An 11,305-nucleotide genomic window follows, 5' to 3' on the forward strand; every position below is an offset into this window, starting at 1 on the left:
TGCTGTTTTCATAATTAGCTCAACACCGCTCCGCAACGCCCTGACCAACACAACGAAGGTATTGCCCAGTTGGTGAGCAAGCCGCTACATATGTACTTGTATGCATTAGTGGCAGCTGCTTGGAGTCACAGTGTCAAAGTGACGTCATCATGGTACGCATGCCATACTACATTCACTAGAATATTGTAAATAGAAACGTAATGGACGCGTTCAAGCGAAGCGAATGATGACTTCAACGCTGGCGTTGACAGCGGGCGGCATAGACGCTGAGCTAAAGAAAAATGTGTGTTGTTGTTGGGGGCAAACAAACAACAATGCCACGGCTAGTCACAATGACAACAGCAATAACAATAGCAGCAACAACATGCTGTGCAGCGGCGGCCGAGGCGATGGCGACAGCGGCAGCGACCACGCCGACTTCAATGAAGCAAATTTGTGAGCTTTTATATCAGTCTGCGTTTGAACGTGTAACGAAAAAGTTTCCAGATATTTTTGACTCCCAAGTGAAAGTGGCGAAGAACGAAAATAAGAAATTGAAAAGTGATCTTATATAAATTTATGTACATATATCTTAGAGAAGCGTAATACATTTTTATAATTATATAAACAAAAATTAATTTTTTTTTTAATTTTTGTGAGAAAAATTTCTAATTTGCTCTTCGCAAACACTAAATGGCATTTTAATTACAACAAGTGCAACTGCATCAGTGTAGGATTGCCAGAGCATCGCTTACTGCGTACATCTACTGCAGAGATCGTCAAGACACCCACGCAATCGACGCCGCATTTGAGATAACTTAATTTTGCAAAAATAAGAACAAGAAAAACATCTCAAAAATTGCGGTGAATTTTATGAGCATCTTTAATTAACACAAACATAGGCACATTTGCAGTTCATATTTAATTTTCCTAGAGCAAGTGGCGTTGCAAAGAATTTGACTGCGCCGATTTTGTGTGGAATTCAAAAAAGAAACAAAAACAAATTATTTATGAGAATTTAACAGCTGTTAACGGGTTGTGGTGATTTAATAAAAACAAACTTTGCTGGAAAAGCTAAATAAACTGCAAGTGGATAAACAAAAATACAGTGGTAACATACAAACCTAATAAAATCGTAATATAAATAAACAACAACACACTAGCAAACCACTAGACGTGAAAATGGGCTGCGCTACGACCACCGTAAAAATATCGTCGATTATCTTAAATACACTTTTGGCGGTAAGTTTGTTGACTTTGTTATTGTTGTTGGTTTTTGTTTTCTTTTTTGTCTTCCATTACACTGTTGTGACTGCGATTGGTGCGATGCGTTGGTGGTGGTGGTTGTGTTATGATGTCATGGTCGTCGCTTGATATAAAAAACGAATGGCGATTGACATAAAAAAGACAAAATTGAATTGAAGTTTTACTAGCCAATATGGTTTGAACCAATTTGCGGGTCAAATTAGTTTTTTTATGAATTTATATGTATATGTACCCATTTCTATCAATTTGGTATAAACTATAATTTTTGGTATAAATGCTATGCAATTTAAAAATCATGTTAAAATTTTAAGAATTGGATAAGAACTCTAAAATTACTCTTAAATAATTAAAAATTTGTCTAAAAATGTTTTAGAAGAAACTTGCAAACGTGCGCATAAAACTCGACTAGCTATCATTAATACAACTCGTATAAAAATCATAATTGATCAGAATAGTAAGTAAAAAACGTCACGTCCGAAATAGTTAGATACCATTCTAAATGACAAAAGTGTTCCTACGAACCATATTAGACCATGCGTCAAGCCCTCTACATACTCGTATGACCTCATTTCAAAACCGGTCGGCATGGTTTAGTATTCTTTGATTGTTAATACTTTGTATTACTGTGTACTGGGTTAGTTCGAAACTATTAAGAGGGTATGTGTCACTAAAAAAACTTGTTTTAAAAAATATTTACATGTTTTAAGTCAACTCCGAATGCCTAATGGATACAATAAGTACATTTTCGATGTTAGAATGATATTGATGTCAGCTGATTGTCGCTGTCTGTCGAGTGTGACTGACACTTGACTCGACAGATATTGGCCAGAACAGAGAATTCTGCATACCAAATACTTCTTTGAAGGCAAAGATATCTCTGATATAGACTCCACGAATTATATTTCATTCCACTCAATAAATAATTGTAAAGATAGTACTATTTAATTTATTTAAACTAAGTAATATACTTAACATCAAAAGATATACATAATTTGCAAATTTGGGAGACATAAATTTGAATCAGTTAATTTTTATAGCAAACGATATTCTAGGATGAGATGATGTCATTTCATAGCCGTCTTTGGTTCGGCACTTTCGTACTCGCAATATTTAAGCTTTGGTCTCTTAAATCTGGTCAAAATTGAATGCAATACAAGAGAATATCTGTTAAAAGTGGCATAAACGCTAGTCATTTTTCTCCTCTTTGATTAGGCTTCTTATGTGAGTTATACCATTTATTTGTTGAATTAACTACTATCCAAAATTTGGCGAATCGAAGCCGAAGAGGCAATATTACTTGTGGGATGCTTATATGTTTCATAAGGTTTTCATCAAATTTCTTTTCAAAGCTAATTTATGCTAGACATTTAAGGAATATGATAGCATTTCAGTTTAAAAAATACCAACGATAGTATTTATTGTTTTAAACACAACAACAGAGAACTTTTGCGATCGTTCGGTGTGCTTAAAAACCCAATCTGCCTTATTTATTTTAAGAAAGCGAAGGTGTTTTAGATTATAACTCGAGAGGTCGATATTATCGGCGTTTGACTGAACTTCCAACGATTGAACTGATCTTCTTATTGTTGTATGTGTCACGGTTCGAAAAGTTTCACATTAAGTAAACTTTAAACGGCTGATATAGGATGTAACATGAGTTTAATTTTAAATTAAACTCTGAGGAATAGTGAATGGTCCATTTCGGTGTTTTCATTTTTGTTTTATAGATAAATGTGTCGAGTTGCAGTTCTTATATCCATTACCATGATATATAATATGGGTTACATATATGTTTTGAATCAACTGGATCAAAAATATCTTTTCTGTATGCCAATTTGGTTTGAAAAGTAAAAAATTTGAACTTATATACATTCATATATGAAAATAAGCACGTTAAACCTCCAAAAAAGCTTCTCAGTTTCGTGGTCCATTAAGCCAAAACCGGAACATTTGAACTAAAATATATTCACTAAAAATTCTTACCTACTTTCTCAGACCTTTATCATAATCGAAGTCAGCGGTTTTTGTACTTTTACAAAATTATATCCAAAGTTTAAAACAATATACATATTTGTATATAGTATCAAGGTCTGACTTGGCGTTTTACTGCGAATCATAGTGTATTTTGTGCGCCGATGGATTTGAATTTAATGCTGTATATACAACAAAAAGTTAACATAAATTAACATAGACAAAGGTTAAGCGCGTTTTTTGTTTTACGCTTTTAACAACTCATTCAAAAATAATTTATTAAACTATGTATATCTGCTTTCATGATTGACTCTAATGAGTGTGTATTAATTAAATGTGCACAAAAGTACTAAATGTATTTAGGCATGTCTAACCACAGATATGCGATATACATATGTATCTAGAATCACACTAGGCATATGTACATATATATACATATATTTGTATGTATGTATGTATATTTGTAAGTATTTATATTTGTATTGAAAAACGACATGAGTACATCAGTAGTTGCGGTAATGTTATGCAATATGATCTTTTGTGCTTTTTCCACAATGTTTTCATTGTCTCATACGTTGAAGTTCGAAGTGATTTGTTTACTATTAGTTTGTGTACATATTTAGGCGCCGAAACTAAAAAAGTGACAACAAAAATCAACTATATCTATAATATATTACTGTATACATATGTACAAACAAACATAACTAAACAGCTTTTCATATGATAACGCGCATAAAAACCGAGCCACCACCAATAACACTTGTAAATATTCACCCGCATACGCCGTAACATGTTGGCCACACCACCATTGACCTATTTACCGTTATTTACCAGAATTTTCCGCCATTACACACTCCAACAAACACATATAGACAGATAGTTAGTTGGTGTAAAAAATATGACAACGTTGATGTTTGGCGCCTCCCTTTCCACAGCAAATTACTTAGTTTACTACAAACTTGTAAGCGTCTTACTTACTAGCGCCATACTACCGGCAGGCAGCTTTCCGCGTCTTTACTCCCGACGTATCTTTATTGCGCAGTAATCCAATTCAACCCAATTCACGCAATTGTGGCTTATTTATTGCCGTGTGTATGTGTGTGTGCATGTGGGTGTGTGGAAACTTTTGAGCTGCAGTTCAAGTGAAAACTGAATTTCCGTTGTAGTTAGGAAAAACTGTATGTTTCGTTTCACACGCTCGTTTGCATTTTGTGCACTGACGGCGGCAAGCTTTCTCAATTGCTCTAATTGTTAGTTTCTTTATTTTTAATAAATTTAGTTTTTTTTCTTGTTTCACACGCGTTTGTGTCTTCTATAAACTGAGCGTTGACCGTATAAGCGTAATTTTTATACTCTCGCAACCTGTTGCACAGAGTATAATAGTTTTGTTCACATAACGGTTGTTTGTGTCACCAAGAAATATAAGACTTAGATATGGGGTTATATATACATAAATGATCAGGATGACGAGTGGATTTGAAATCCGGATGTCTGTCCGTCCGTCTGTCCGTGCAAGCGATAACTTGAGTAAAAATTGAGATATCTTGATGAAACTTGGAACACACGTTCCTTAGGACCGTGAGAGGGTTGCTTTCGAAAATGGCCCACTGACACGCCCACAAAATGGCGAAAACCGAAAACACATAAAGTGTCATAACTAAGCCATAAATAAAGTTATAAAAGTAAAATTTGGAATAGAGGATCGCACTATGAAGGGGCATATTTGGATGTAATTTTTTGGGGAAGTGGGCGTGGCCCCGCCCCCTACTAAGTTTTTTGTACATATCTCACAAACCAATAGAGTTATATAAACCAAACTTTCTGCAGTTTTTTTTTATCGGATAATAACCACGCCCACCTCCCATACAAAAGTTAGGTTGCAAATTACTAAAAGTGGGTTAACTCGCTAACGAAAATCGTCAGAAGCACTAAATTTCACATAAGTAACACAGATGGAAGCTGAACATAATGGGCGTGGCGTCGCCCACTTATGGGTCAAAAACCATATCTCAGTAACTACTCGACCGATTTCAATGAAACTTAACTTGTAATAGTTTTCTTACATCCCAATGATATGTTGTGAAAACAGGCCAAATCGCTTCTGAATCGGTAACTTTATAATATATAAAGGAAGCACTAGTGAAGATATCGGTGCAGAACTTTGCACAAATACTATGTTAATAGTGTGGCAGCCCCATTTTAAAAATCGCCGAAATCGGACCATTGGTTTTTAAGGCCCCATATATCGAACACGAGGACCTCGGTGCTTCCAACCTAATATTATGGTTTCCAACTTTCAATGGACTTTATACAATATATATGATGAATATGTGGGTCAAATTGTGTATTATATAATATAAATAAAGTTAAATAAATAAATTGCGAGAGTATAAAATGTTCGGTTACACCCGAACTTAGCCTTTCCTTACTTGTTAATTAATAGTACTAAGTTCATATGAAATTTTAATAATTGCATTATTTATGCTTGGCTGCGTTAAGCCGGTACTGCCCAGAACTTATTACGTTTCAGATTTTTCTGAAATGAAATACACCTCTGTATTTTGACCGACTGCGTACGAAAGTGAAGTCTGTTTTACTATCTATTATATTCAATATATAACCTTTCCGCGAAGTGCGGAAAATCAGCGTAGTTGGTTGTTTTATTGTGCAATTTTCAAGTTATTTATGAAAATAGAGCGAAAAAATTTGCGTTACCACATGGTAATCGTAGGCTAATTCGGGTTAAGGGGTATGACATTGTTTGACTGTATATTAAAAAAAATTGCTACAAGTAATAAATAAATATTATTAAGTTTTTGTATATCACCTTTCTCGACTAATAATTTGGCTGCTCTGGTTAATTAGTCAGTCAATCAATTAATTCTTCCATTTTTATTTTATTCGACTTTATTATTTCGCATGAGCTAACGATGAGATGAGACAGATAATTGTATTTTCAGTGCAATTATACTTACTTAATTTACTGTTAGAATAAAATTATTTTTTCGGTTCAAGTAGCCACAAAAATTAATTAACCCATACCCATTGAACTGAATCATTCGCTTAATTGCAACAATCGCGCTTAATTGTTTTAAATAATTATATAAATGTTACATTCCTGCGCTTGAAGTATTTTTGAATATTTCTAGATTTTTTTATATTAAATAATATATTTTACAATTTTACAATCAGTTTTCAAAAAATGTTCACTAAAGTGATTTTTAATGTACTATGTACATATGTATGTCAAATGATTAAGCAAAACTGTTAACCCGCTGGTGTTTTTTGGTGGTTAATTTCATTAATATACCCATTTGCAAGACGAAATATAGAAATAGAGGAGCTAATATTTTCTCTGAACTCGATTAGTCCAAGCTCCATAAATACATTTGTTCTTCTTGCAACCAGCGAAAGGTTACGAACAAGAACATTAAGCGTGATCTCACACACGAGCAACTCTCTTGTAAACTAGTAGTTACCGAAACTTTTGTATTTTGAGCGCTTAAATTTTTTATAGTTTTCAAAATTTATGGTTATTTTTTCGAAATGAGTTAATCTAAATTTCAAATGCTACAACGATTACATACACACTTTTTTAAAAAATTTCCTCTTCTGCGGTGTCATACTACAAAGAATGTGACCTCAACTGTATGTATATACATATCGCTCATTTACTTGAATAGTGTCACAACTCAAAAAAGTCGATTTTTCAGGACTTATTCTTATTTAGCAATTATAGAAAAATTCCAACTGTTTATTACAAATCTAGTGGCCTGTAATATATTAAATACAATGTTGAGCATAAATGGACCAAATCGAGTGTACTAATGCTTTTTCTTGGGCATAAACGCGAACCCTTTGGAATTGTGTCGTTATTTGTGAAAAAAATAATTCAATTTCGCCGTCATAAGTCAAATGTGTCGTTTTTGTTGAAAAAAATTAATACGAAAAATTTAATTACGTTTCACGAATATCGTTGTAATACAAAATATGTCGTTCTTTCTGAAAAGAAAACCAAATTCACTCTATGACAATATGTGTTGTAACACAAAATATGTCTCTCTTTCAGATAAAAATCCATGCCTAATTCTGGCACAACTGAGAAGTGTCGTTATTGTAGTTAAAAAATAGTGCAACATAACAAGTTTAATAACGGCACATTCTTATATCACGGTTTATTTTCCTACGCATCGGAATGAAATTTTTATACAATATGGACGATGAAATTGCGCACATTTCTGCATACTCAACTGAAAAATCGTGTTTTTTGAGTTGTGACACTATTCAAGTAAATGATCGATATGTATTTAGTATTAAGGTCTGACTTCACGAAACATAGTGTATTTTATGCGCATTTGCTCCATATAATATAACCGAAAAAAGTACCATTTGTCATATGTTCTTTTGTACTGAATCGCAGATCCTCATATAGCATTTTTTGCAATTTGCATTAAAGCAATTTCCAGCAAAAGTAACACTCGCACCCCAAAGTATATATTATTTATACTCGTTAGATTACTTGATAATTATATTATATTATAGCACTGTGGAAAAATAGACAACTGTTGTTTCTAGTTCCTGCCGCTTGTTATTTCTCATAATAAATGCATATTTTACTAGTGAACTAGTTTTTGAGCAATTGAGGCAATATATTATGTACTAATTGATATATATGTATAAAGGACAATTTTGATTGTATTTGTAGCTATAATTATTAAAAAAAATGTACAATAACTCAGTTTACATTAGTTTGACTAACTTAATTCGCTTTTAAAACTAAACTTTTTGAACTGGTTTAAAACTTTCGAAATTTAAACTTCCTTAATGTGAAAACGAATATACATATAGGTGTATGTTAGCGTATATATTATTAAAATACAGATATTAATTTGCATACAAAAATCATATATTGATCCAGGGTTTTCTATATTGATTATTGTGTGAACTAAACAGGTTTATCTAAATATCTAAAAATTCTAAAATATGATTGTATGGGTGTTGAAAAGATAGCACATCAAACTTTGACTACTTGGGTGGCCATTGTCTAGGTATTTATGCCTTGGTTAACCAATTGGATCCGGATATATACACAGCTAAGCACAGTCTTCTCAGTCGAGCTCCACAAAACCAATAATAATTTTATTTGCAATGAGCTAAAACGTTGTCTATCTCTCTGATTATGAAGGCGTTGGGACGCCCTAGTGCGAGCTTGTATGTGTTTAATATTTTGTTCTCCAAGTCTCGGCTCTCAAGCGCGTACTTGACAGATTTTGAAATTTTGTTCAACAAGGAGCTGCGAGCACTCGTTACTCGACTCTCTGGCACGCGATTGCGATGGGAAGAGATTGACTTGCAAAACAATTTTCAGTTTCAGATTAAGATTCTCCATCACGAAGTCTTTTCGATACCCTCTCCTGGGAACTATTTATAGAAAGTTGAGATTCTAGCAATAAATATAGCCTATGTTACTCGGGGTGAATGTAGCTTTCCAATGGTGAAAGATGGAATTTTTGAAATCGGCATAGTACTTTTCGAGTTTATTCAATACTAACATACATACAAATCTTTCCTCTTTATAATAGTAGTATAGATTACCATTCTGTAATTGATAATCATACAAATGTAAACGTATAGTTATATAAAATATTAGAACGCATACTTTTTTCCGTACATTTTCGATATGGAGTTTAACTTCTAACCCTTTTAGTTCTTATGTTATCAAATAATCGGAGATCCCAACATTTTTTATGGAATCTCCAAACGACCTCTCTGGACGTACCAACAATTCTCTAACCGTCTATGGAATGTTTTATTATCGAAACATACATACATATAATCATTATCCTTGTTTATCAGGAATGATTTTCCACTTTTTCAATATTTAAAAAAAGAAAATACGGGGAAACTTTTTTTCCAATCTGTACACATTTTTAAAGCATTCATATTTCTAATGTACGCTCTTTATATATATTATATTAGTTCCTGCTACTATTACAAGGAGCATAGGACCACATGTACGACTTTAGTGGGAAATAATTAATTCGACAACTGGTTCTTATTTTTACAGATTTTGTAAAGACAAGAAGTTTTCATATTCTTCAAGGCCTTAAATACGAATTTACAGCGATTTTTGATTCCTTCATTCCATTTCCATTTTCTTCAACTCTGGGCGTTTTATATTTGTTGAGATGGAACTTTACTACAAATATTTGGCGAGTTTTGCAGTTGTTTTTTTTAATTAGAATTGGCGTGCTGAAAATCTGCGATAATCTAATTTTTTAGCTAAAAATGCCTAAAAACTCTTGAATAATTGATTAATAATTGTTAAAATATGCAAACATACCAAGTTTCGAAAACTAGTTTGTCCAGTACCTTACAGTACGTAGTGAGAAATATTATGTCATTCAGTAACCCAAAAATAAACTAATTTCAAACGCAGCAAGAATTTCTACATATTTGTATATACATATATATATATATAATTTATATATCTTAATATATTGAAGTGCCTTTAAAGAATTTACTGAAAATATTCCATTTAATTTCTGATACACTAATTTATTTTGAAACTAATTTGTGTATTTCCCGATTGCAGCTTTTTAGCATTGCCGCCATTGTGTTGATCGCCGTCAATCCGGGCTCGGTGCCAGATGACTGGGACATACCCGCCTACATCATCTTCGGCTTAGTCATATTGTTCGCCGTTCTAGGCTGTGTTGCTGCATTGCGTGAGTCAATTTGCCTCACGGTGACCGTAAGTGTTATGCAACAACGAAAGTAACGTGTTTTGTATATGTACAGTTATTAAAAAAATATTTACTTTTAGTGCGCCGTTTTCCTGTTGTTGTTGGCAATTCTACAGATCGCCGTTACGATCAACATTTTGAATGATCGTCAAACGCAGAGCGGCATTGCCATAGTAGAGGACGCTTGGGATCACGATAAAATTGATGCTTTGCAGCGGGAGTATGAGTGCTGTGGCAAGGACAGCTCACAGGATTATATACTGTTGAATCGTCAGATACCGCTCAGCTGCTATGAGAATCAAAACGATGCGGATGCAAATAATATCTACACCGAAGGTTGCAGTGCCAAATTGCAGCAATACTACGACAGTGAGACCACGAGTATCGCTGCGGCGTCGTGGATAATTGCGGCCATTGAGGTATATTAGATATATTAATATATTGTTTATTGTATATTTATATTAATTTTATTTATTTTCCTTGCACACAGATAATTGGCTTTTTGCTGGCCGTATTTTTGGTCATCAATTTCCGCAATAAACAAAGACGCATGCAGTTCTAAATTGTTGCAGCGCTGGGTGTGGTTCAGTACAAATTTATCACGAATGTCTCGAATATGGATTGATGTTGCGCGTATAATACTCTTGTATTCTGCTTGAAGAAATTGCCTTTTCATTTGTGCAATTATTGTAATTTATTTGTTGTGTATTTATTGTATTCAATACTCATTGATATGGCTTCTGCAGAGTAATCGATTAAATTATAAAAATACATGTGATTAAGAATTTGTTCAGATTTTTCCATATTCAACTGTATAATGATGCTCTTGTGAGAGAGAATTCGTAGTTCCACAACGGAGGCTTATATTTAAACAATTTAAAAAGAGTGTGAGACGAAGAATCTACTGGAAATATTCGAATGTTTTAAGAACAATTTAATGAATGTTTTTGACCCCATTTTATCTTATAACTGGGTAGTTCCGGTTTCAAAGACCGCTCAATAAAGTAAACCGGAAGCAGCGAAAAATATTGAATATAATATAGAGTTCTCTAGAGAGTTCTCAGAGAAATGTTTAGTAGATAGTTAATACTCGAATACTTTAGGTAAATTTAAATATAAATCTTGCGAGCCGCTTGCTATAAATATACTCTTGTTATGGATCGTTAGTATGCATTCCTGGACTATGATGATCGATAGAAATGTTAAGAGGTTGGAGAAAAGAGAACATCCAGTGAAAAGAAATATAATGAGTGAATTGGAGATAAATGAGGAGACGAAATTGTGTTAAATGATGGTCTGGATCTAGGATCTATTCTCCATTTGTGTAGATAAAGTCGAAAAAC

At 33.4% G+C, this 11,305-nt stretch overlaps 1 protein-coding gene across 1 annotated transcript; it reads left to right on the forward strand.

The window, feature by feature from the left end:
* Positions 1-247: 247 nt before the first annotated feature.
* LOC105209870 (protein late bloomer) lies at positions 248-10,757 on the forward strand. The gene is made up of 4 exons (XM_011180519.3): positions 248-1,221; positions 9,812-9,970; positions 10,043-10,381; positions 10,453-10,757. The coding sequence occupies exons 1-4, from the start codon at positions 1,162-1,164 to the stop codon at positions 10,522-10,524; spliced, it is 630 nt and encodes a 209-aa protein (XP_011178821.1). The 5' UTR covers positions 248-1,161; the 3' UTR covers positions 10,525-10,757.
* The last annotated feature ends 548 nt before the right edge of the window (positions 10,758-11,305 follow it).

Source organism: Zeugodacus cucurbitae, chromosome 6 (assembly GCF_028554725.1).
Source record: "Zeugodacus cucurbitae isolate PBARC_wt_2022May chromosome 6, idZeuCucr1.2, whole genome shotgun sequence".
Lineage (NCBI taxonomy): Eukaryota > Metazoa > Arthropoda > Insecta > Diptera > Tephritidae > Zeugodacus > Zeugodacus cucurbitae.

Excerpts from the sequence above, each read along its gene's own strand:
- LOC105209870 (XM_011180519.3), top strand. The coding sequence starts at position 1,162 with ATGGGCTGCGCTACGACCACCGTAAAAATATCGTCGATTATCTTAAAT. Across the intron at positions 1,222-9,811 it reads TCTTAAATACACTTTTGGCG|CTTTTTAGCATTGCCGCCAT; the intron begins GTAAGTTTGTTG and ends TCCCGATTGCAG. Across the intron at positions 10,382-10,452 it reads GGATAATTGCGGCCATTGAG|ATAATTGGCTTTTTGCTGGC; the intron begins GTATATTAGATA and ends CCTTGCACACAG.